Source organism: Lepidochelys olivacea (genome assembly GCF_965140295.1).
Source record: "Lepidochelys olivacea isolate rLepOli2 genome assembly, chromosome: 7".
NCBI lineage: Eukaryota > Metazoa > Chordata > Testudines > Cheloniidae > Lepidochelys > Lepidochelys olivacea.
The window spans coordinates 52358809-52386170 of NC_140417.1; the positions used below are offsets into that span (position 1 = coordinate 52358809).

The window sequence follows — 27362 nt, forward strand, 5'->3', positions numbered from 1 at the left end:
AGTAATGGTCTCATGTTGCAGTGGGGGAGGTTTAGGCTGGATATTAGGAAAAACTTTTTCACTAGGAGGGTAGTGAAACACTGGAATGCGTTACCTAGGGAGGTGGTGGAATCCCCTTCCTTAGAAGTTTTTAAGGTCAGGCTTGACAAAGCCCTGGCTGGGATGATTTAGTTGGGATTGGTCCTGCTCTGGGCAGGGGGTTGGACTAGATGGCCTCCAGAGATCCTTTCCAACTCTGTTATTCTATGATTCTATGATCTTCTCCTGTCACCAAAGTTTTTGGTGCCTATGTGATTGCTGGCCATATGGCGGCATTCCCAGGTACACACACTTCGGAATTTATTGGTCTTCCATTCTAACAACAGGTCCATACCAGGAAGGCCACCAAAACTGAACCAGTGCTGAAGGAGGTGGTTGCCGGTTTCGGCTTCAAACAGCCGTGTTTCTGATCTTGTGCTGCCACTTGATATGGAGCGGCCCACAAAGACAAGAATCAAAAATGTCGATTCAATATTCAGTCTCCCTCAGAACCCACATTTCACTGCTACACAATAGAGTTAGTATAACTATGGTTCTATAGATCCACCATTTCAAAGCAATCTTGATGTCACAGCATCCTCACATAGGCTGCTGTGAAGGGCTGCAAGAGAGCTATTACACACGCCCGACCAGGCACTGCTTCCGAAAATCTCTGATCAATGGCACTGGGATGCAGCGACATCCTCGAAGACTTACATGGCAGAAGTTGGATTAGCAAAGTGGTTCCTATATCCAGAAATAGTTCATTTGTTATAAGTCAATTTGGTGGACTGGTGATCGACTTCTTTGCATCTGGAAACAGCCATTAGAGTAGGCCTCCTGATGGCTACTATATCCTTTCAGATGAATCTTTTATCAGAATCTTTTACAGGGGCCCTGTAGCCCCTCTGTGTTGTGAGCCAGGATGTGAGGTGGTGAATGACCTCTCGCATGGTCCGTGCTCTATGTCTTCCCACCTTTTCCACTGCTCCCCAGTACAATATCAAACATAGGAACAAGATGGTGGCAGTGATACCATTATTGCCTTTCTGGCTGTAGAGGCAATGGTTCTCAGGCCTGATTAACGTAGCATTGGATCTTTAGATATCTGTTTCACAGAGGAGATCTGCTATTGCAAAAACCAGTTGTCCATTCGGGGCCAGGCATATTTAAAATAAATACTTCAGTGGAGTGATTATTGCTCTCCTGGACTCCAAAGAGAAGTCGACAAAAAGAACTCATTCTGCTGGCTGGTACAAAGTCCTTAGTTTAACTAACATGCTGAATTAGTGAAACATAGCATTGAGGTCCCCCGGCAGGGCTTTATTGTGGGTGAATAAGTGTGTCCAGGCAAAAAGATCAAGTCTCTCTAGTATAATTTTCTCTGCATGTTCAAGAAAAGGCAGTTTCCTTAGGGCACCAGCCTTACTCCAACCCTGCAAGATCATAGAGCATGACCCTGGAACCTCATTCTGCTCCTTCCAGCACTACCCAGATTGAACCCCTGCAGAAAGTGTCATTATACTTCTTATCCATTAGAGTAGGACTCCTATTTCCAATCAGATGAATGTTTTATTTGCAGCTGGGAGCTTTCCTTAATGACACCCAGTAGTGTACATCCAATTCCGACATATAATTCTGACAGCTGTCATAACATTCATTCCCCTAGTAAATTCAAGAAATAGTCCTCCTTTGGTTAAGGCCAAAATCCAGGCCTTAGGAGCACTGAAAATCCCATGGTAGAGTAGTGATATCTCCTGTATTGAGAGCTGCTGGGCGGCCACATGGCTGTTAATATATAAGTTCACCAAGTTCTGCATATTTGTCATCCAGTCTTAGCCAATGCCTCAGCGAAAGTCTTTTCCAAGGCCTATTGCCCAAGGGCAGATGGAGGAGATATTTATATAGAGCCAGCAGAATGGTGCAGCGGAAGTGTGCTGGCCCCATAACCCAGAGGTCGATGGATTGAAACTATCCTCTGCTAGGGATGGGCCTGTTTATTTAGGGGGCTGGGGCACATGACTTATGAGGAGAGGTTGAGGGAACTGGGCTTCTTTTGTCTGCAGAAGGAAAGAGTGAGGGGGGATTTGATAGCAGCCTTCAACTACCTGAAGGGGGGTTCCAGAGAGGATGGAGCTAGGCTGGTCTCAGTGGTGGCAGATAACAGAACAAGGAGCAATGGTCTCAAGTTACAGTGGAGGAGGTCTAGGTTGGCTATTAGGAAACACTATTTCACTAGGAGGGTGGTGAAGCACTGGAATGGGTTACCTAGGGAAGTGGTGGAATCTCTATCCTTAGAGGTTTTTAAGGGTGGCTTGACAAAGCCCTGGCTGGGATGATTTAGTTGGGGATTGGTCCTGCTTTGATCAGGGGCTTGGACTAGATGACCTCCTGAGGTCTCTTCCAACCCTAATCTTCTATGATTCCTTGATATATCATGTACATTGTTTTGGGTGTCCTCATTTAAAGGATGATCCTGCTTCTTAATCTGGAGGCACACTGCTATGAGAATCCCATCGTAATGGATCTGTGGATCTTAAAACAAAGGAGAAGAAGAAAATGCATCCATGCTTACCTGAAAATTTCCTTTCTTTGAGTAGTAAGGTCCACAGACCCAGTCCCTCCTGGAAACAAATGGATCACCCAGAATAGAGATGGAAATTGGCATCCAAGGATTTGCATTTGTTGTTGTTAGGTGAATTTTTTTTTATACAATGCTTTTTGAGGAAAAAAACTATCTAAAGATAGTTTTAATTAAGATACATTATAGCTCAAAGATATCTGATCATGGAATAGGGATTATAAATTCTAATTCTACAGTATGAGACAATATAGTCAAGTAATATTTAAGAAAAGTTTTGTAAATGAGTTCCAATAATTCATGGATTAGGGACCTAATTTTATGGGATTCCAGGGGCTTCTGAATTGATTATTTAGGTTAATCTTTCTATCTACCCAATGGGACTCAGTGCTCAGGCTAGAAGATACCATCAGAGATATTTGGTTTTGCTGCTCTCAAACTGTGGATTTGTGTCTCCAGAGATGACATGTTTGTTAACAGCAGAAATGTTTTAAAATAAATAAATAAATAATGTCTAGAGGTAATAACAGACCTCAACCCTATTGTCCCTCTGCAAATTTGTGTACACAGAGTCAATCCCTTACCTCTCCCTAAAAGTGCAAAGTTTCAAAAAGTTCAATGAACAGAAGGTTGTTGGGGTCAGAATAGATCTGGACAAGGAGAAGAAGTCTGGAGATAAATGTGAGAAGGGAGGGACAGGCAGTAGAAACAAAAGTGAAACTGTTTGAGCAGCATATTCCAGAAGTCTTGATGTCTTTCTGATTGTAGCCTTTATTGATTTGAGATCTACCATACCACTCTCTCACTAGAAGGGAAAACCTGTAATGACAGCAGGCCGGAAAAGAGACCCAGTTTGGGAATATTTTAATGAAGTTCCTCTACCTGTGGGTAAGACAGGCATGCGTGCAAAATGCAAACAGTGCAACAAAGAAATGCAAGGCCTGGTAGCTAGAATGAAACAACATCATGAGAAGTGTTCCTTCTCAGGAGAAAGCTGTGTTGAAGATGATGAAAGGATTATTTCTGAACATGCAGGATCTTCAGGTTGGTAAACTTTTTTGTTTCATATTTCTTTCTTAAGGACTGCCTATTTTCTTTCTGGACTATTCTTGAATTCTCATGTTTGAGCAAAAAATATAGTTGTTACTCTCTGGTACTATCATTTTAGATGCAGTTATGATAAAAAATAAATAGCTGAAATAGGCAGATCTTCCTTTTACAATTTCTCCTTGAAAGTAGTTGTGACGGGTTGGATCACAGAAACCCGCTTGGGAGCTGCCACCTGATATGCTCAGACTACTTCTGCTCCTGCTTTCCTTCCCTGCCAGCTTAGGACTTCAGTGCCCTGCCTGGTTTGAGCCAGACCCGCTAGCTTGCTACAAACCCAGACCCAGGTCTGAACCACGTCCCCTAACAGCTGTAGGCTTAACTGAAAGCAGCTTACAGAAGTGTTCCTGCCTTTAACACTCAGATGCCCAACTCCCAGTGGGGTCCAAATCCTAAATACATCTGTTTTACCCTGTAGAGAGCTCACACAGGTTAAACTCATAAATTGTTCGCCCTCTATAACACTGATAGAGAGATATGCACAGCTGTTCCCCCCCACCCCCAAGTATTAATACATACTCTGGGTTCATTAATAAGTAAAAAGTGATTTTATTAAATACAGAAAGTAGGATTTAAGTGATTTCAAGCAGTAACAGACAGAACAAAGTGAATTACCAAGCAAATAAAATAAAACCTGCAAATCTGTGTCTAATAAAACTGAATACAGACAAAACCTCACCAGTTCCAGTAAGCTTCCTTTTACAGACTGATCTCCTTCTAGTCTGGGTCCAACAATCACTCACACCCTCTGTGGTTATTGTCCTTTGTTCCAGTTTCTTTCTTGGGGGTGGAGAGGCTCTGTCTTTAGCCATCTGAAGACAAAATGGAGGGGTCTCCCACAAGCTTAAAAAGACTTTCTCTTGTGCATGGAGACTCCCTCCTCTCTCCTATGCAAAGTCCAGCTCCAAGATGGAGTTCTGGAGTCACCTGGGCAAATCACATGTCCATGGATGACTTACAGTTTTTACAGGCAGAAGCCATTGCCCACATGGTATCTTGAATATCTCCAGGAAGACTTCTTATGTGGATTGGAGCATTCCAAGATGCATTGTTCCTTAAGTGCTTCTTGATTGGGCACTTCACTTTGTGAAATCCTTTCTCCAGGAACTGATCAAATGCTCTACTACGGTTATTTAGAAATCAAGCGAGTACATGGCCAATATTCATAACTTTGAATACAAAAATGATACATGCATACAAATAGGATTAATAGATTCAGTAAATCATAACCTTTACATAGCTATGTTACATGGCATATGTAGCATAGAACATATCCTGGTTATGTCATATATATTCGTAAGCATATTTCCATAAAGCCTTATGGGGAGCACCATCACAGTAGTACTGGGGGTCAGTGAATGCAATGAGTAATACTAAATGAGCAGTATTGTAATAATAATTGAATAACTGCATTGACTTATTTTGTTTAGGAGAATCCATCCTCAACATACAGGATTCCGAAGACTATCCACCTTCAAGATCACCATTGTTTTCTATAGTTTCAGAATTATCTGCCAATGATAGTGTTTCAGTCACATCATGTATGTCACAGAGCCACAGTAATCACCTGTAGCAAAAAGAAAAACAGTCTCCATCATCCAGAAACAACCATAGATAAGTTTGTGATCAGAACCAGCAGATTACAAAAAGAGGTAATCGATGAAAACATTGCCCAGTTTGTTTATGCAACAAACTCTCCTTTTCGTATGATTGAGAACCCACACTTCATTAACATGGTTCAGTCATTAAGACCGAGGATACAGTTCACAGAACAGAGCAGATGTCGCAGGCAGGTTGCTGGATAAAATGTATGAAAGAGAAATTGAGCAGTGTACAAAAGCTCTAGAGGGTGAAATTGTTAACCTGAGTCTTGATGGGTGGAGCAATGTTCACAATGATCCTGTTGTATGTGCTTGTGTGATAACAGAAGAAGGGAATGTCTTCCTTACAGAAACAATTGATACATCAGGAAATGCACACACAGCAGAATACTTACAAGAAGTAGCAGTAAAAGCTATAATAAACTGTGGGAAAAAAATGCAACTGTCTAGTACGCAGCTTGGTCACAGACAATGCTGCAAATATATCCAAGATAAGAAGAAATTTAGAAGAGAGTGAAGAGAGTTCCAAGCTAATAACATACAGTTGCAGTGCTCATTTGATGCACCTCCTAGCCAAAGACTTCAGTGTTCCAGAAATAAAGACTAATGTTGAAATTGTAAAATACTTCCGTAACAACCACTTTGCAGCAGCTACTCTGAAAAAAGTGGGAGGAAGCAAGCTAACTCTCCCACAAGATGTATGATGGAACTCAGTAGTGGACTGTTTTGAGCACTATATCAAGAACTGGCCTAATCTGATGACAGTTTGTGAACAAAATCGTGAAAAAATAGATGGCACTGTCACAGCCAAAGTTCTCAGTATTGGGCTTAAGAGAAATGTTGAACACATGCTGAGTACCCTGAAGCCTATTCCTGTAGTCTTGGACAAAATGCAGGGAAATTGCTGTTTTATTGCTGACGCTGTTGAAATTTGGAAGTAACTGAATGAGATCTTAAAGAGAGAAATATGCAATGACAGAGTTAAATTACTAGCATTAAAAAAATGAATGGGGCAAGCACTATCTCCAGCTCATTTTCTTGCAAATATTCTCAATACTCGGTACCAGGGTCACACCTTAACTGCTGAAGAAGAGGAATTGGCTATGACATGGACATCCAGCAATCAACTCTCCATAATGCCAACTATAATAAACTTCAGAGCTAAGAGTGAACCGTTCAAGAAATATGTGTTTGCTGATGAGGTTTTAAAGAAAGTCACAGCAGTGAACTGGTGGAAGTCACTTAAGCACTTGGATTCAGAGACTGTTGAAGTGGTAATCTCACTTTTAACAGCAGTATCTTCTTCTGCTGGTGTAGAAAGAATATTTTCTTCCTTTGGACTAATTCATTCCAAATTGAGAAATCGTTTGGGACCTGAAAAAGCAGGAAAGCTTGTTTTTATTTTCCAGATTATGAACAAACAGGAAAATGAAGGTGAAGACGACTGAGATAGCTGCAGAAGCCAATATTTTTAGTTTCTCATGTTGACCTGGCTGACGTAGTTGATTTAATTTTTGTTTTTTAAAAAAATATTTCATTTAACTATAAAACAATTTTAACAAAAACAAACCTGATTTTAAAAAACTTGAATGTTCAACTAAATTCAAAAATTCATATGCTTGTTTTGTTAAAATATTATATGTTTTCTGTTGAAGAAAAAAATCCAGAATACATAATGTCTTTGTTTTAGTTAAATAAAACAATTTAAATGTCTGTCTGGTGATGTTCTGCTCCTAATACAGCAAGGCAAGAAAATCCTCCAAATATTAATGATTAACCTGTTGAATTGGAGATAGTTCACCTCCCAATAACTTCATAAATATCTGCTTCAATTACCTTTGGTAAATGAAATAATGAAACAATCATTCATTTTCTGATATAGCTGTAAAACTAATCTGAAAAATTTTCAAAATAAAATCACTTTAAAAATGTATAGGATGTACCTTCTAAAAATGAAACCTACATCTATCTCTGAGTTGTGACGAATATGTATTAAGGTTATAAAAACCAACAAGAATGCACTTTTATGTAGAAATCCATGATTAAATCGAGTCTTCCTGACTTTTGATTTAAATCAATCTACCCTGTTTCCTAATGTAAACCAGAGAATCTCATTGTACCATAATTAATATAACTAATGTATGCCCTCTGTCCTCCTGCAGACTAATTCTGCATTTCACTGTTGCTTAGCATGTTTGTCAGCATCTCTCACCTCATACATGTTGTGTATTCACAAAAGACCCCATTTGTTTCCCAATCTCACTTTCCCAGTAGAATTCAAGCATTAGAAATGTTACAACCATTTTGGCTCCTTCCTACTTGGTGTTCTGGCTCCCTGTGGCTGTGGCCATCTTAAACTTTGTGGACTTCAGCTTTGTATCCTTAGTACCTGCCAATGAGTGAAACTGAACAGGACTGCACAAGCTGAGTTAGTTTTATTCTTTCCATCAGGTGGTGTGATAGTATCTTTGAGCTCCTATAAATTATTAATGAAGAAGTGACTTTAAATATTTGGGTTCACAGCAGGGGAAAGACTGTAGGAACATTGGATTCTCCCATCTGTGTCAGAGATCATCTCAAGAAGTTGCTCAGTGTGCAGTCGAGCTGCTGAAACCACTGTGTAATCATATGGAGAACATGCACAATTACTTCCAGGTCAGAAGGCAGCAACTTGATTTTTAACAATTTTCAAGGGTTTTTTGTTTTATATCATTTATTTTATGGAAATGGAGGGGCAATGACATACGATAATTCTTGAAATAATATTTAATTAATAGTTTGTTCTGTGTTTTAGGCACTAATTACAGAAAACGAGGAGGTGGTGGATGGACCACGAGTGAACATCCAGGAGCACCAGCTTTTGTCTTCTTGTTATCAGCAGCTGCTGCAGGTCTTTCGCCTCCTATTTGCTTGGTGAGTGTAAGGAGTGGCGTGTGCATAGGGGTATATAAACAAAACCTGTTTATTGCTTTTTGTGTGGGTTCTTCTTCACTGAAGGACTCATATGTAGCAAATAGCACATGCAGAACATCAAATTGCAGTGATGCAGGCTTTTAAGAAAATGTTATTTTGACGGGTTGGGTCTTAGAAATCCCCTGGGAACTGCCACCTGATGTGCCCAGACTACTTCTGCTCCTGCTTTCCTGCCCTGCCAGCTTAGGACTTCAGTGCCCTGCCTGGTTTGAGCCAGACCCGCTAGCTTGCTACAAACCCAGACCCAGGTCTGAACCACGTCCCCTAACAGCTGTAGGCTTAACTGAAAGCAGCTTACAGAAGTGTTCCTGCCTTTAACACTCAGATGCCCAACTCCCAGTGGGGTCCAAATCCTAAATACATCTGTTTTACCCTGTAGAGAGCTCACACAGGTTAAACTCATAAATTGTTCGCCCTCTATAACACTGATAGAGAGATATGCACAGCTGTTCCCCCCCACCCCCAAGTATTAATACATACTCTGGGTTCATTAATAAGTAAAAAGTGATTTTATTAAATACAGAAAGTAGGATTTAAGTGGTTTCAAGTAGTAACAGACAGAACAAAGTGAATTACCAAGCAAAATAAAATAAAACCTGCAAGTCTATGTCTAATAAAACTGAATACAGACAAAACCTCACCAGTTCCAGTAAGTTTTCTTTTACGGACTAATCTCCTTCTAGTCCGGGTCCAGCAATCACTCACACCCCGTGGTTATTGTCCTTTGTTCCAGTTTCTTTCTTGGGAGTGGAGAGGCTCTGTCTTTAGCCATCTGAAGACAAAATGGAGGGGTCTTCCACAAGCTTAAAAAGACTTTCTCTTGTGCATGGAGACCCCCTCCTCTCTCCTATGCAAAGTCCAGCTCCAAGATGGAGTTCTGGAGTCACCTGGGCAAATCACATGTCCATGGATGACTTACAGTTTTTACAGGCAGAAGCCATTGCCCACATGGTATCTTGAATGTCTCCAGGAAGACTTCTTATGTGGATTGGAGCATTCCAAGATGCATTGTTCCTTAAGTGCTTCTTGATTGGGCACTTCACTTTGCGAAATCCTTTCTCCAGGAACTAACCAAATGCTCTACTACAGTTATTTAGAAATCAAGCGAGTACATGGCCAATATACATAACTTTGAATACAAAAATGATACATGCATACAAATAGGATTAATAGATTCAGTAGATTATAACCTTTACATAGCTATGTTACATGGCATATGTAGCATAGAACATATCCTGGTTATGTCATCTATATTCATAAGTATATTTCCATAAAGCCTTATGGAGGGGCGCCATAACACCCTCCTCCTGAACTTACTGCCAGAGACTTGGACACTGTCCATGGCGGAGGCAGTACATGTAAAATCCCTGTTTGTCTCTGGTTACACTCCTTTTTAGCACTTTAAACCATATGATGTTATTCCTAAGGGTCCTAGCCAGTTTTGGGGTTTTTGGTCCCCAGATGCCTGAAAACAGGTTGGGGTGTAATATTGTTAACAGAATGCCGACAGCAATATCTGTTAAATTGGAGGTGTTTTGGCATTTAGCCACCAATGCCATGAGGCAGTGTGCCTCAGTTTCCCGTTCTACACAGCAGCATGGGCCTGTTATGCTTTTGCTGCTGTGCCAAGCCTCCAGTCTGTTTACAGGTATAGGCTGAAGAGTAACATGCTTGTGGGGCTGTTTTGTCACCATTCCTAGCATGTACAACAATCTTTTCCACAAATCAGGTGTGTCCCACCTTTTTAAAGGGTTAACCACTAGTATTAACTCCTTCGTTTTATCCCATAGATGAATTAGCAAAAGACACAAGATTAACAGCAAATCTACGGTGGACAGGCTTTGTTTACTCAGTTTGCCTTGTTTAGTGTTTGTTGCATTTTCCCAGTTTTCTGTGCCCTCTGGTAGACACTCTGGTGCAGATTCTTCTGCCTCTTTGGAGAAGGCTTTTAATTCAGGCATGCGTTTGAGGCTTTGGCAAGGAAAGGGTGTACTGCAACCATGCCTGTCCTCGGCCCTTCCCTCTGGAATTTCTCTGGGCTGGACCCCACTCCCTTGTGAAGTTTTACCCATGCAGAGATTTTTCCTTCCTGTCTTGGAGAGACCGTTTTATCTTTTACAAGTGTAGCAAGAACAACATTTTTTTTATGGAGTGCCTTGGATTGGTAAAACCCCTTTGGACACCGCACTTGCTGTTTCCAACAGGTCAATTGGATGGACTCCCTCCTCCAGGAGATTTGACCCGTGGTTTTTCCTTAAAACCTGATCTACAGGAGAGGGGTCTGTCATTTTAAATGCAGACCCTCCTCCTGGGAAAGATCCTCCCCACAAAAGGTGGGTGGACTTTCTGGTCCCCCCTCCTTCTGTCTGGGCTTCCCCCTCTGGGCTCCCCAATGGGTCAGGCACCCCTGTGTCCCCCAAAAGGGAAGGTGACCCTGATCCAGCCATGGGCTCACAGCTACCAGCTATGACAGACCCTTCACTGCCAGCAAAATTCCACCCTTTTTACTTTGTAGCTGGAAGCAAGCTCAACCTGAGTTCTTGGGGACTGTTCCCACAGCAGTGGTCACCAGGACCCCAAATTTCACCTTTGGGACACATGTTTTTGTGCACCCCAGGGCAGGGGGGCTACCCCTGCCCTCTGCTGACCTGTAACTTTCTGGCAGTCAGCGGCTGGGGTGGCCCCCCTGCTACAAGGTGGTACATTCCCCCCCCCCCCCCCATGATTACAGGACAGGAGCTGGCTTTGTCCAGCCCCCGCCCCAGGACTTGCCTTGAGGCTACAGGAACTGGCCACAACCATCCCTGCCCCGAGAGCTGCATTCTTTACTGCTACAGAGGAATCTAAAAGACACCCTTCTATTCCCCCAGCAGTCCATGTGACTTCACCACCCCCCACCGGGGCTTTTAGCACAAGATTTCTTTTCACTGCTAACCAACCCTGGGACAGATTCTGCCACATTAAAGAAATCATTCCCCAGTAGAAACGGTGCAAAATTGTGTGCTACTGTTGCAACAGTCAGTTCAGCCTGCAAATGACTAGTGTGCATGTGAACTTTAGCTAAATGTGCAAGGACTTTGTAACTCCCACCATTTTGCCATTTTACCTGGCAATAAATCCTTCTCCTGAATCAGGTCCCTCCTGATCACAGAAATCTCAGCACCTTTGTCCCTCAAGCCAAGAAGTACTTCCCCATTGATTTTAACAGCATGCATATGCTCATTGCTTGGTTGTGTGGAAGCAAGCTTTACAAATCCTGTGTGGAAAGAGGCCACAGCCTGGCTTTGAGAAGTAGCAGCCTTGTGCGTTACTTGCTGCCTGCTTTTGCTCAGCAAGGGACACTTATCCCTCGGGTGCTCCGTGGACTTACAATGGTAGCACCTCTGGGGCTCCTCTGCTTGTGCAGGAGACTTGGAACGAGTAACAGGGGAATGGGGAGGCGAACGCCCAGCCTCCCTTTTCCCAGGGGTAAAACGGTGATTCTGCTTTCCCCCAACCCTGCACTCCTCTGCCAGTGGTTTGTGTTTAATTGCAGCTTGTGACTGCTCGGAAGAGTCTGCAAACCCAGCTAATTCACCCACTGCATTCACTTTTTTGTCCCACAAATACTGTTTTACATTATCACTGCACATATTCAGGAATTGTTCCTGAGTAACCAAATCACACATTTCCTCCAAGCTTGTGATGCCTTTCGCCCTCACCCACTTAGCTACCAAATCTTTCATTTTATTTGCATAAGCCATAATACTTAATCCAGATCCCCTCTTAAGACTCCTGAATTTAACCCTGTAGGTTTCAGGTGTAACTGTTTCAAAACCAGTTTCTTAAATTTACCATAGTTTGAAGCAGTATTAATAGGCATCTTATTGAATATGTCTAGAGCTCTGCAAGTTAATTTTGTTATTAATGTGGTCTTCAGGGATCTCATGGAGGGTGCACAGTTTTTCAAAGGTGATGGAATATTCAGCAACATTGCTGGATTCATCATACTGGGGGCACAGTCGCTCCCATTTGTGGCTTTTTGGGGAAGTGGGGCCAGCAGCTGGAGGGATTTGTCTTTTCAGCTTTATCACAGCCAGTTCATGCTGCTGGGCCTCCCTCCGGGCCTCCATAGCTCTCTCGTGGGCAGCCTCTTCTGCCTTTATAGCTCTCTTGTGAGCAGCTTCCACCCTGGTGGTTTCTGCCTCCATCCTGGCTGTTTTTGCCTCCACAGCTCTTTTGTGGGCAGTTTCCTCCCTGGCTGTTTCTGCCTTCACAGCATTAATTTTTAATTGCTTTAATTCTATTAGTTTCTTATGGTCGATTTTTTTTTTTTTTGCTTTCAGTCTAGCCAGCTTTAGTTTATTACTTCACTGGCAGTCATTTTCCTGGTTTCAGAGTAACAGCCGTGTTAGTCTGTATTCGCAAAGAGAAAAGGAGTACTTGTGGCACCTTAGAGACTAACCAATTTATTTGAGCTACAGCTCACGAAAGCTTATGCTCAAATAAATTGGTTAGTCTCTAAGATGCCACAAGTACTCCTTTTCTTTTTGAGTCATTTTCCTGCGTTCTTGTGCTGGCCACGCCCCTCTGCAGCTCACTGAAACCGGGATGCACTTAGCTTAAGGGATTCTTAGTTAACAGAGACTTTCACAGTGCCCAGTGTTCAGCCTTTCTGGGTAATTTGCAACCTGTGCAGCTGTTTTTTGTTCCAGTTTCTTTTAGGTATCTGTGGGGGTGGAGAGGCTATCTTCTTAGCCAGCTAAAAACAAAATGGAGGGGTCTCCCACGGGCTTAAATAAACTTTCTCTTGTGGGTGGGGACCCCCTTCTCTCTCCTATGCAAAGTCCAGCTTTGAAATAGTTTTAAAGTCACATGTCCATGCATAACTCACTGCTTTTACAGGCAAAAGCCGTTGCTGGGAGTGGCTAAGTCATTATGCAAGGTAGCCTATTTCCTCTTGTTTTTTCCTACCCCCCCCAGATGTTCTGGTTTAACTTGGATTTAAACTTGGAGAGCTATTACCAGCAGGAGAGTGAGTTTGTGTGTGTATGGGGGTGGGGGGGATGTGAGAAAACCTGGATTTGTGCTGGAAATGGCCCACCTTAATTATGCACATTGTAGGGAGAATGGTCACTTTGGATGAGCTATTACCAGCAGGATAGTGAGTTTGTGTGTGTGGTTTTTGGGAGGGGGGTGAGGGGGTGAGAGAACCTGGATTTGTGCAGGAAATGGCCCAACTTTATTATCATGCACATTGTGTAAAGAGTTGTCACTTTGGATGGGCTATCACCAGCAGGAGAGTGAATTTGTGGGGGGGGGGGGGGGTGGAGGGTGAGAAAACCTGGATTTGTGCTGGAAATGGCCCACCTGATGATCACTTTAGATAAGCTATTACCAGCTGGACAGTGGGGTAGGAGGAGGTATTTTTTCATATTCTCTGTGTATATATAAAGTCTGCTACAGTTTCTACGGCATGCATCTGATGAAGTGAGCTGTAGCTCACGAAAGCTCATGCTCAAATAAATTGGTTAGTCTCTAAGGTGCCACAAGTACTCCTTTTCTTTTTGCGAATACAGACTAACAAGGCTGTTACTCTGAAAGTTGCCCACATGGTATCTTAAATGTCTCCAAAAAAACTTTTTATGTGAATTGAAGCATTCCAAGATGCATTGTTCCTTAAGTGCTTCTTAATTGGGCACTTAACTTTGCAAATTCCTTTCTCCAGGAACTGACCAAATGCTCTACAAAGGTTATTTAGAAATTAAGCCAGTACACGGCCAATAGTCATAACTTTAAATACAAAAATAATACATGCATACAAACAGAATTAATAAATTAAGTAAATTATAACCTTTACATAGATATGTTACATGTCATATGTAGCATAGAACATATTTCAGTTATGTCATATATATTCATAAGCATATTTCCATAAAGCCTTATGGGGGACACCATCACAGTTATATATTATATTACAATTGCTGTAAATTCAGTCAAGCTATAAAAAATTGAAACTATAGATGATTGACCGTGGTTACAGTAATTTAAGATCCCATGTTGGAAATGGGTCCCAAGGCAATTACCTGGTTTTAACAGATCATGTGATATTGGATTAAAGCCAGCAGAAGTAAGACACCTATCTTTGTGCTTTCCAGTCTGTCTAGACATCTGGGAATAGCTAAAACAGTAAGTCCCTCTCTTCACTACTCAGCATGCAGGCAACAGGAGAGAAAAATTGGTCCATAGATACTATAATGATGGCTATAATAGAAATACATATTCCTTACGATAACAACAAAAACTCAGTGTTATGATTGCATGATTAAGCACTCAAGCCAGAGGTGCAGATGCCAAAGCTACAGTTGCACACGCAACCCAAACTTGGCCTCTACAGTTGCTTAGATAATACAATATAATATCATAGAAACTTTTTTTCTGCCATCTAGTATCGTTTAATGTATACAGTGAATAAGACATGGCTCTGCTGATCATTGTGTATATAAATTTATTTCATGGGCTATGTTTGTTGGGCATATATAGAGTTATATGCAGTGGTGGAAGATGATACGGATGTATCTGAGGTAGTTGGGGGAAAAGTGATGTTACATTGTATTAGTTGAAAAATAGTATGTGTCATTCAACGCATACACAGAAGGGGGCAGAATTAAGGGCATGACGGTAACCCTAACTTTGGCATTCAGTAAAGTTTAAGTGCTTAATGATGAACCTTAACATTCCCCTAAAATATTTGAATGAAATTTCCAAGGGGTGGTTGTTTATTTTTAAGAAATTCTGTCCTCTGAAGTTCTTTGGCTAAGTTCCAGTGGGAATACCCTTTGTCGTACAAGGGGTATACTAAGTGAGGCAGTGCTCGCTGAATACTTACCACACTCACTGAAGCAAGGGTATGAACTTTCACTGACCAGTTTTGTGTTCTGTGTGCATAATGCTTTTAATGGCCAAGAAAAGCTAAAGCAATTTCATGTGACCCAAATTATCATTTTTTTTCAAGTATTCTCTGATGTCCTCTTTTCCTGTAGGTAGGACAGAGCTGTTCTAATTGTCCAAACTTCTTTTATTTTTCTTCTTGAAGACAGATTTAAAAGAGCTCAGCATCTTAGCCATTGTGTAGCTGGCATTAATTTCTTCCCCTGCTCCAATTTGTCATATTGATGATGTTGTGCGGCTCTTCTCTTTTCCCCAGGAGTGGATTTTCTCAACGTGAAAATAGTGACTTGCTGAGGTCAGCCCTCAAGGTCCTTGCAGACCGACTAAAGCCAGGAGAGACAGAGCTTCTTCTTCTTGAAGACCTAATCAGGTAGGATAAATGAAGGCAACAGTGCTGCATCCCCAGAACTTTAACAGGAATAATATACAAAATTTTCTATATTTCCTGTGGGTGTTCTGCACAAATATGACAGATAAAACCAATTCAGGGTCCGTGAGATTTTTAGAACACAGGGCTTGATGCTCAGGGACAGCATAAATATATACACACAGCTCTTGGAAAGTGGAGGCACCTGAGGTCTATGAAATACTTGGAAATAGAGGAGGGGGTACCAGTATGTCTAAAATATTCTGAGAGGGACAGCAAGGGGTGCCCTGATTAGAGTAGGAGAGAGAGTGTGTGTGTGTGTGAGAGAGAGAGAGAATCTCTTCTGGGTGTGCAGTGTTGGTCAAAAAGCACACTGAGGGAGTACAAGGAATGGGTTGGAAAATTATTCTGAAAATTATTATAATTCTGCAGTCCAGGGTCTCTCTCAGTTCTGGATGTCTGGGCTGCCTCTGCAGCTTTGTGGAGGTGGATCAGTGTTTTGGTGCCACACACTCTGGCCACCCCGCATCTGCTGCTGCTCGCTGCAGGATTCTCTGCCTCCGCGGCAGCAGACAGTGATGATTTCTATTGCCCCTGCCCTTACTCTTTTCTGTTTTAACTTTTTCTGCCCAGTTTTTGGGCAATGGGGAGCAGGGTTCCCCCTCCTCGATGTTTCTCCTCCTCCTCTCTGGTTGATTAACCCTTTGGAGTTTTAACCCTCCCTGAGCCTCCTCTGCAGTGTTTCCCTGCTGGCTCCTCTGCCCCTTACAGGCACGGCCGAGCGGCCAAAAGAGCACTGGGTCAAATCCAAGCAGTGTTCAATTTGTGAGGCAGCCTTCCCAGGCTGAGCAGATGATGAGTTGTGCTCAGCCTGCACCCAACCTTCCATCCCTAATTCTGTTAGGTCCTGAGGCTATGCTTCAGGCGGGCAAGTGGGGTCCCTACCCACCAAAGTATCTGTGACTCCAATGGGAGAAAAATGGACCAGGAACCCAAGGGCAGAACAGGGAGAGGTTCCAAAAACAAGGAGAACCCTGACCACTTGACTAAGGGGATAAGTCCCAGGGGCCTCTTGCAGAGCAAGTCGTAAAGTGGGTTCTGAGTGCCATGGGGAAAGAAGCGGTACTTCTAATCAGCCCCCTCCCAAGCTGTCCAGATGGGTCTGATGAGTTTCCCCAAACCCCGCCTCCCAGGGGCAGTGGGACCAGTGCGGGAAGATTCAGAGCCAGACCTCTCGAGAGGGCTCTAGGCCCTAAGGAAGACAAGCCGTGAGCAGCCTCCCCAAAGCCACAGCAGAGCTTCTATGCTCCCAAAGTGCGGATAGAAAATTAGTAAATTAAAAAATCTGAAGGGGGGGAAAAAAATCACAAAAAATCCAGAAGATCCAAGTCCTCCGATTCCTCCCCCTGCTCCCTGCGGAAGGTGAGATGTCTGGCTCTGACTCCAGACAGCCTGGGGGAAAACTCAGCAAAGACTTTTTCTCCAGGAGAAATGTCAAGCCATGTGCAGCAAGGTTATCTGCACAATTCAAACCCAATCTCAGCAGGCTCCTGAGAGTGAGCATCAGAGTCAATTTCTTCCCTCAAAACCCTCCCCAGTGGCAGTGATACCCCTTCATTCTTCCTTCCAGGAGGTGAGTAGGGTAAGTGGGGTAAGCCAGCTAAGGGCCAGCACATTAACAAGAGTGACCTCAGGCTCCATAACATTCCAGACGCAAAGGGCTCCATTGCTGAGATACCAAAGACTGATGCTGCTGTAGGGTCCCTCCACAGGGATACGGTTAGCTCCTCAGAAGGGGAGTTCTACCCTATGAATCCCACAGATAGGAAGATGGAGGCCATTCTCAAACAAGACTTTGAAGCCGCCTCTGCTACCTTCCGAGCGTCCCTGGGAGCAGCTGCCTGCTTTGCAAGAGCATCTCTCCTGGCTGGGAGATCACAAAGCCCTTAAGGAGAGAGATCACCCTGACTTTGGCTCCATTTTAATGAATATCTCCCTAGCAACAGTGATTGTAGCTGACACCTCAGTGAATGCAATGAGGTTCTCAGAATGAGCCATGGCTTCTGGCTAAGCTGCCAGGCACTACCTCAGAGCATTTGCCCATGGCTGCAATAGCTTTTTCACCAGCTTAATCCCAGTCTTGCTCCCTCCTTGTTCCAGTCCTGCCCCTGCCTTATTCCTGCATTGGATCCAGTCTTGCCCCTGCCTTGCCACACTCCAGGTAACCCAGTTCTGACCCTCTGCTCCAATTCCTGAGCTCTGACATCTGGCCTCTGACGTCTGGCCTCTGACTCTGGTTCTGACCCTGCTCTCAGATTCCAGTTTACCAACTCCTGTTCTGAACGCTAGGCCTGACTCCTGTTCCGACCACTAGGCATGACTGCCCACATCCCAGCCATGTGACGGTTTGAGCAGCCCACAACACAAACAATAAGAGCTGATACGGTGAGTATGGATTCTACAAAGGCCAATATCTCTCTGATGAAGATAGTGGGAACCCTACAGACCTTGCAGGACCTAGCAGGCCCAGGCTATCATCCTAGAGGCACAGAATGCAGTCCTGCAAGATCAAGCAGCCACCCTGTTCGCTCCACTCCCTGCTTCTCACGAGCCTGAGCTCTCTCTGCCTAACAAGTTCAATGGTATTAGCAAAAAATGTCATGGGTTCCTAAATAGGATCAGCTCCTGTGTCTGCTGTGCCCACAGTTGAATTCCATTGACCATGCCCGAGTAGGACTGATTATCAGCCTGCTTACTGCGGGGAACGGGGGGTGTCCTGGTTTGGTCTAGAAGGTCTCTGTCTGTCCTCCAGAGTCATTAAGTAATTGCTTTCATCTAGGAGAGCAGTGACACTAAACGTGTACTCCTCTGTCTGGTCCAGATTCTACAACTGGTACCAATAGCACAGTGCAAATCCCGGAAATCCTGGAATTCCAACCATTCTGGACTTTCTCTAAGAAGGCATGGACAGAAGCCTTCAGTACCATTGCGTGTTAGGTATTTGTTCTTAGTAGTGGGCATAGGTAGTCAGATTCCTTCTAGCTGTCCAATTATCCAGACTGATGGTCAGTCCAGTCTTCCCAAAATGGGACCTTCTGCTAATTTTGAGGGCCCTACCAAGGACTCCATTCGATCCTCTGACTTCAGTGTCGGCCTTTTATTTATGCTTTGTATTTTAGTAGCTGCCATGTCTTCCAGGCTAGTGTCGAAGCTGGCAGCCTTACCCATACACGAGCCTTACTGTGTGTTTCATGTGGTTAGGGTGGTGCTCAGAACCAAAATCCCTTCTTCCTAAGATAAATTTCTCCCTCCACGTTTCCCAAGAGGTTATGCTTCCTTCGTTCTGTCCAAAACCACAACATCCAACAGAAAAGAAACAGCAAACCTTACATGTCAGAAGAGCTTTAAAATCTATCTAAAGCATACAGAATCCTCGAGATCAGGCTCTATATTCATGTCTTCCATCCAAAATGCCTCCATTGCTAGGTAGATTAGACTATGTATTATGGAAGCCTACAAATCATCAAAGGTTCCTGTTCCAGAAGGGATCAAGGTGCACTCCATGAGATCCTTAGCATCCTCCTTAGCATCCATGACATACCAGGGCACAATCTACACTAATGAGTAGCTGTGTAACCACTGCCCTGTAACCTGGGATGCCCTTTGCAATGCCTTACTGCTGTAGCTTCCAACCTGGACTGCTCACAAACAGCCTCCAGCATGTAAGTCACTCCCAGCCATGTCTGTGTGCTGCAGCCAGCCAGCCACAACTTGGCCCTTACCAGCCTGAGTTATGCTGCAGGGTGACCCCAACACACCCGCAATCCCAGATCTTCCCTCAGAAATTTATGCCCTGTGCTGCCCAGCCCTTTCCTGAACAGTACAAATATATTAAGTCCTTTATTCCTTTAAGGGAATAGTATGCCAGTTTATTATTTAAAATAGAGTACCCAGACACCCCAAATGAAACACACTGGATTAGAGAAAACAGTAAAACAAGTTTATTAAATACACAGAGAGAGATTTTAAGTGATATATATGAGGCATACAAATCAGAAATGGTTGCAAAAAAAAGAAAAGAAAATGTTTACTAATGCTTAACTTAACAAACTGTATTAGATCCAAGAAAAGTTTTTTACCACATACTCCAGCAGATACTGACCAAACTCTCAGGACCCACTCCCAGAGTCCAATGGCTGTTTTCCTTTGTCTTCTTAGGGGCAATGCCAGAGACAGACAGGGAGAGAAAGAAGGGTCTCTTGGGGGTGTCTGCCCGTTCCTTTTATAGTCCTGTCCTCATTTGAGAAGCATTTGCAACTGGGAGCAAGGCGACAGGCAGTCTGGTGAAGAAAGGAAACTCCATGTTGTTTCTTTGCTAAGATGTAGATTTTTGTCCCTGCTCCCTTCCTTGCCAAAGAATGGCCACTTAGCAGGTAATGTCCATTGGGTTTGTTGACTGATCAGGCTGAGGCATCAGCTTGCCCTTTGTCTCTGAGGAACTGGTTTAGCCACTCCCTAGACTTCTCTGGGGAAATATACTTCAGTCATGATTTCAGTTTATACACAAACTTTACATATAATGTTGCTATGTGCAGTTTGCCATTGTATGTGCAAGTTATGGGTTTTCAAATGAGACTCACAAGGCATACCTTGTACAAACATCATTACAGTAGTGTGTAGGGTGTGAACACAGTATCCACTGTCACCACATCCACTTCGGAAATTTGCAAAGCAAGCACTTGGTGTACAGCTAACACCTTCATTAAGCACTACAAGATGGATTTTCTGTCTTCCGCAGAGGCCTCCTTTGGCACGAAGATGCTGCAGGCAGTGGCCCAGAACTAATATAGACCTTTGAGTGAGCTCATAAAAAGAGGGTGCGTCTTTTCTGCCAAACTCTTGTTTCATAACTCTCCCTATATCTTATCACTACTCTCTACTTCTCAGATATCCAGAATTGTGGGAGACACTGAACCATGGAACAGAAAATTTTGTAGCGATAATTTTCTTTCTGCAAACAGTGTCTCCCACGATTCTACCCACCCTGGATGGCTCATGAGTTGGAGTCAGATACTAAGTGGAATCATTACCACAGGACTGTCTTTCTTGGTCTAATATACATAGTTATTTTGTTATCTCTGGAATATTTGTTAATGATGTTATACATGTTTCACAGTTTGGGAATAATTCATCTGGTGGCATGCGGGAACAGAAGAGGTGTGGCCAGACCAGAAGGTGCTTAAACTCTGCTGATCCACCTCTCTGAGCTGCTGAGAAAGGAGAGCACCTCAGACTTCCAGAATTGTGGGAGACACTGTTTGCAGAAAGGAAATGATCAGTAAGAATTTTTCCATTGCATCAAATGGGCCAAATTCTCTTTTGCATGCAAGGTCTACTGGACATTAAAGTGTGGCTGTCCAGAAGACAGTAACAGCGCCCCTATTCTGTTAATCTATGCCCCAGCATTAGTTAGAGCAGCCCTTAGACTGCTCTAACTTACACCTCTGACATAAGGTCTCAGTATGACTTAACATGAGTAGAGAAGTGGCATAGTGTACCAGAGCATCCCCTCTTTGCCCCCAGCATGCTCCTTATACTGAGATAAGATGGGGCAGTTGGCCAGCTCTGCCAGCCTTATGCCAGCAAGAAGCTCCATTCCATCAAGGGAATTCTCTGTTGAGTACTGTATGGTGAGAATCTGACCCCTTTGTGTCTCGCAGTGTTAGAGACTCTGGCTCTAAAAATCAAAGGGACACCCTCATTTGAAAATACTGCATTCAGTTTTAGTCTCTCCATCTCAAAGGGATATAGCAGAAATAGAAGGAGTTCAGAAGCACGTCATGAGAATGATTAGAATCTAGTGATACTGAGAAGGCTTGGTCTGTTTTGCTTAGCAAGGAGATGAAAGAGAGAGAACATGATAGAGGTATGGGATAGAGAAGGGAAGGTAGATCAGGTGCTATCATTATACAAGATCTTATTATACAAGAACAAGGGGGACATTCAATTAATGTAAAAGTCAACACATTTGAAATGATAAAAAGTAAGTACGTTTTACATGATATCATTTGCTTGTGGAACTCATTGCAACTGGATACCGTTGAGACAAGGAGAGTAGTAGGATTCAGCAAAAGGAATAAACATTTATATGGGAGAACATCCACAGTAACATAAGATAAAAATAGTCGCAATCCCCATGCCCAAGTAAACCTCAAACTGTCTGAGGTTAGACAGAAGCTTCTTTTTTTTTCAGGTTTTTCCAGTACTGTAACTCCTCACTTAACGTTGTCCCGGTTAACATTTCATTGTTACGTTGCTGATCAATTAGAGAACATGCTCATTTAAAGTTGGGCAATGCTCCCTTATAACGTTGTTTGGCAATCGCCTGCTTTGTCAACTGCTTGCAGAAAGAGCAGCACATTGGAGCTAGCTGGTGGGGGCTTGGAACCAGGGTGGGGCGGCAGTCCCCCATCAGCTCCCCTAAGTTCCCTGTGCGGCAGCCACCCAGCAGGCTATCAATTGCCGGGCAGTTCAGCTGTCCCTCCCACCACTGCTGTGTGCTGCTCCTGCCCTCTGCCTTGGAGCTGCTTCCAGGAGCCTCCTGCTTGCTGTGAAGGGAGGGGAAGAGCAGTGCTAATGTCAGGGTGTCCCCCTCCCCCCCGCTCCTGCCCCTTTACCCCATCTCCACAGAGTGGGGTGGGGTGTGGGGGGGAGAACAACATGACAGGGCTCAGGATGGAGGGAGCTTGCTGGCAGCAGGTGCTGTCAACTTGCTGATCTACTTTAAAAGGCAGTGTACTTAGAGTGGGATCAACGTACTTAAAGGGGCAATGTGCGTCTCTCTCTCTCTCTCACACACACACGGTGTGTGTGTCTGTCTGTCTGTCTCTCTCTCTCACACACACACACGCGAGGTGTGTGTCTCTGTCTCTCTCTGCCATGCTGTCTCCTCTTCCTCCATTTGTGCTGCCTTGTAGAGTGTGAGGCTACATTAACAACATGTGTTAACCCTTGAGGGCACAGCCGAGTGCTAGTTCATCATTTAGCAGTAAGGCATTCCCTGGGAAATATCCCACCCTTTTCCACCCTCTGACTTCACCACCTCAACCAAGCTTCACAGTCATCATTGCTGTGTACAGTACTAAATTGTTTGTTTAAAACTTATATTTGTGTGTGTGTGTATTATATATATAATCTTTTGTCTAGTGAAAAACATTTCCCTGGAACCTAACCCCCCCCATTTACATTAATTCTTATGGGGAAATTGGATTTGCTTAACATTGTTTCGCTTAAAATAGCGTTTTTCAGGAACACAACTACAACCTTAAGTGAGGAGTTACTGTATTGAGGCATCTGGTGCTGATCACCATTGGAGACAGAATGCCAGGCTAGCAGGATCTCAGGGTCTGATCTGGGCTGGCACTTCCTCTCTTTCTGTGTATATATGTGACATATCTGCAATGTCTTCATCCCTTTTCTTTCCTGTCACCCACAGCGAGAGTTTTCACTACTTGCTGAATTTCCAGCACAGCGTTCCCAATTTCCAGTGTGCACTTACCCTCACTCAGCTCCTGATTGTCATTGCTGAAAAACCTGTGGCCAGTTGGAAAAAAGATAAAATAGGTAATGTGTGCAGAACCTCTTTTCCTGGACAGGTTCTTTATCTGTAATGCTTTGGCTATCCTTTATCTGTAATGCTTTGGCTTCTCACCAGGCAGTCTAGAAAACTTGCTAACATGAATAACACTAAATGTATTGGAAGCTCTTTACCACCTGCTTTATTATATGTCAGTCACACAAGAAAACAGTGTACAGTTCTATTAGTTTTTTGGTTTTTTAATCATTCTTCAGTAAGGAGAAATGATGGCTGAAAGGCAAGATGGCTGAGAAGAAGCGTTTAACTTAAGCCTAATTCTACACACAGTTTTAATCCTGACTGAACTATTTTGGTTAGGGGGGTAATTTTACTGATAAAAGTAAATTGGTACAACCACTGGAGTCGGCACAATTGTACCACTATAAAGGTGCTTGTAACAGTATAGCTTATTCACATACATTAACGAGAATAAACTATAGTGGTATAAGTGCATCCCAATTGGGGGACTGTTCCACTTTAACTATTTCTGTTCCTGACACTATACAGTAAAGTGTTACAGTAAAGTGTTAGAAAAACTATAGACAAGCCCTAATAAAGCAAGAGGAGCAGCTCTTGCAAGCTGATTAGAGTTCACTTGCTAACGGGGACAGTAGCCACATGGGCTGAGAGATCTTCTTGCAAGGAATATGCAAGGAAACTTGCTGGCCTTCATTTCCCATGTTCACCAGATACTGCTAAAGCTAAGAGTGCAAGTTTGCAGGCTCCTCTCTGTAAAGTGTTGCATTCTAGCGGTGTCTCAGATCCACAAAACTATTCAGAATTATACACAGTTACTTCATCCCAGGGAGAGAATGTAGGGGTGAACTGTCTGCCCTGGATAGTGTTACAAATTGCCCTTCCCCCAGAGCAATTCAGTCAAGTTTGAGAGACACTCAGCAGGTTTTAACAAGTTATTGAAAATTACAATAGGACCTAACTATATGATCCTAGGCTACAATACTGCAAGTAAGTAAAATCTCACTCCCTGCTGGATGGTCCAGCCAGGCGTACCAACTGCAGTTGGATGAATCTGTTTCTCTGTCTAGAGTATGTCACTAGTGCACTACACACCACACAGAGAAGCTCTTAACACACTCATCTATACTCTAGGCTACTCATGCGCCCTGTGACAGGCACATACCCAGCATGTCCAGACATGCCCCAACCATGGCTTCCCTTACTGCTAGAAAACGTGAACACATACTAAAAGATAAACATTAAAAAACAAGAAAGGGTAAAGGTGGCTCACCCCGGAGACATGGGAGCATCTCAGGGTGCGGCCTGTGTGTGGGCTCTATAGTCCCCTAACAATAGGAATAACGATGAAAAATTTACTCTTACCTGATCATTTATTTTCTTTGGCCATTTATGTCAGAGAAGCAGATGCAGCCTTTGGAGGAAGATAATTATTTCTGATTACAAAATTCTAAACTGTAAATTTGCCAGTTCAAATTAATATGAAAATGCTGTGGCCAAAGGGAAAGTTCACCTGTCACCGGTGCACTAACATTTGAGTTAATACTTGTATATCAGCTTTGGAAAACCTCATTTCTGGTTTCCCAAGGGGGTGACACTTAGCCCCTGCAGCAGGGAAAAACTGATCTCTGGCTCCACAGACCAGAGGAAGGAAAGGAAACCCATTGTAGCATTGTCGGACATGAATGGACAAAGAGAGAATGACTCCAGTAAGAACCACTGTACAGGCCAAGAGCTCACTAGACTTGTATATAAATCTCATTAGTGTGGTGAGTAATGATCTCTAAGGAAAACGCCTTTCCCAACTCCCTCAGCTTTAGCACTTTGGCAGGCACCTGTACGGAGAACATAGTATCTGCTTGAAGTGGAATTACATTGTAATTAGCCAGAAGCATTCGGCTATACTGCATTTGTATGAGGGAGAAGAAAATTATCTTGGATGCTTGTATTCTCAGTGAGACAAAACACATCCAGGCCCCTCCTCATTTTATTGCTTATCTTTGACAGCTTCACTTGCTAAGCAGTTCCTCTGCCAGTCATGGATGCAGCCTAGTGGCATGCGAGAGAAGGGTAGCCAGTTCAGTGATGCACTACACACTCTGGTCTGGTAAGAATGCTTTGCTTCTGCTGCAGTAACTTGGTTTCTGAGAGCAAACTCTCTTCATAAACAGCTTTAGTCTCAGTTTCTGTTAAGGTATTCTGGCTAGATCAAACCAAGGGGTTCTTTAAGAGTATCCAGTGCACAATGTGCTGTAATGCTTCTCCAGAAAGCCTTGTCAGGCGTGGGGAACAGGAAAAAATATAAACAGTTCTTGAAAAACAGATTGGAACAGTTTTCATAACCTTATTTTTTTCCTCCTAAGACAAATAAGACAGGAAGCGAACAGTAATCCTACAGGATGTGCAAACTGTGTCTGGAAACTGATGTTTGTGCAACTGCTTATTGGAAAATGCAGTTTCAAAAGCAGCCATTTAAAAATCTTTTACTTTCAAAAGGATGTTAATCAATATCATCAAAGCTTTCTCAAGATGTCTGTGAAACTGCACCTACAAATCTGAAAGTATGAAGAATTTTATTTTTAGTTAGCAGGGGATCAAAATCAGCCTTATATTGATACCACAGTTGCAACCTTAAATATGAAGAGGCATCCACCTCTCTGCATTAGATCATACACCTGTGGAGCCAGGCCTAGAACTCTGTACCTATAGTTCCAGAAACACAAGCCTCTACCACTTGAGTTAAAGGAAAAACTCTGTTAGACCTCGGCTATAGAAAGACCCCCAAGCCTTCTGTTTTTTCTACACCGAATTTGTCAATACAGTCCAACACACATGCGTGTGTGTGTGTGTGCATGTGTATATATGCATTCTGGCAGTGTAAAGGGGCTACAGTATAGTGTCTGATTCTGCTTCTATTAAAGACAATGGTAAAAAGCTCTAATTGAGATCAGTGGGAGCAGGACTGACGCAAAACTAACCACAACAGATAATTGTCAATATTTTTGCTTAATTGCAACCTATTTCTTCAGGTGTAGCTGCCATGTCAGTTTAAGGAGTTCTAACTCTCTGGAAGGTTGTGGCAGGGGAGACTATAACCAGCTGCTGATGAGCTAGAGAAAAAGGGAGAAAGGCACAGGTTCAAGTCAATGATTTTCAATGACATGTAACTCAGTTTGGCTAGAGGGAAGTCAGGAATGGGATTTGTAATGGAAGCTACTGTCCTGCCCCTGCATAACATGTACTGACTTGTTATCCTGATGTTTGGGTTCAGTGTATATATGGAGCACACAGACAACATCTTGAAAGCTGTGGAAGACATCTCCAGTGTTGGGGTCCCAGAGCTGATTAATTCTGCTAATGATGGGTATTCTTCGACTTACCCCACGCTGACCAGGTAATAACATCAACAAAGACCTTGAATCTCATGTGCTGCACAATAGCAATCACTGGCTTCCGATATTCAGATCTCTTATTGTCTGGTCTGTCTTGTTTTATGTTAAGGTTTCACGCTAGTAATGTTTATACATCTGGGAACTGCTAGGCATTTTTTTAGCAGTGCACATTAAATCTGTACAAAGTCAGCTTTAGCCAGTGACAAACTTCCACCATGCTTCAGAGCAGGGTTAAGTTTATTATCCCTGAACCAATGCTAATAGATGAACATAAGGCAGTCAGTCCTTGAGTGCTGATGGCCAGTCTGGGTGGTAGTGGTGGTGTATGGTTGTGATGGTTCTCAGGGTGCCTAAAGCTGAGTCATCTTGTTACCTTCTGCCTCCAGTGAGAGGGACACTTGCTTTTGCTTCACTAGGAACCAGCTTCTTGATGTCTCCAGCCTGTCAGCCACCTAGACAATTGCCTCTGGGCTATGACAGCCCCTGCTTTGCCTTACAGGTAACAATAGATGTACCCCAGTCCCTGAGCCTCTTTGATGAGTTCCCTTGTAACGATCAGCCCTTTATTGACTGAACATTCACAGAAATACCAGGTCTGCTGTCCCCAAGGGAACTGTGTACACACCAGATTGAATGGTTCAATTCAGGATCAGCTCCTTATACAAAACGACAGTACTGAGGTATATTTATAGTGAAAACAATCATAAGTTTATTATCCAAGATCAAGATTTAAGACATAGTGAGTAAGGATAATGAAAGCAACTGGTTACTTATAAAACAC

General features: G+C 43.2%; 1 protein-coding gene across 5 annotated transcripts in view; it reads left to right on the forward strand.

Annotated features, from left to right (window-relative positions):
- The window catches only part of FANCD2 (FA complementation group D2), a 183552-nt gene that overhangs the window by 95425 nt on the left and 60765 nt on the right, over nt 1-27362 (forward strand). For 4 of the 5 annotated variants that reach the window (XM_084633083.1, XM_084633080.1, XM_084633082.1 and 1 more), the window contains exons 31-36: nt 7831-7962; nt 8102-8220; nt 15467-15580; nt 23073-23200; nt 25197-25296; nt 26461-26583. In XM_084633083.1, the coding sequence (XP_084489209.1) occupies nt 7831-7962; nt 8102-8220; nt 15467-15580; nt 23073-23200; nt 25197-25296; nt 26461-26583 (716 nt within the window). Of the gene's footprint in view, nt 1-7830; nt 7963-8101; nt 8221-15466; nt 15581-23072; nt 23201-25196; nt 25297-26460; nt 26584-26997; nt 27067-27362 lie in introns of those variants that run through there. The other variant, XM_084633084.1, reaches the window with a different exon arrangement.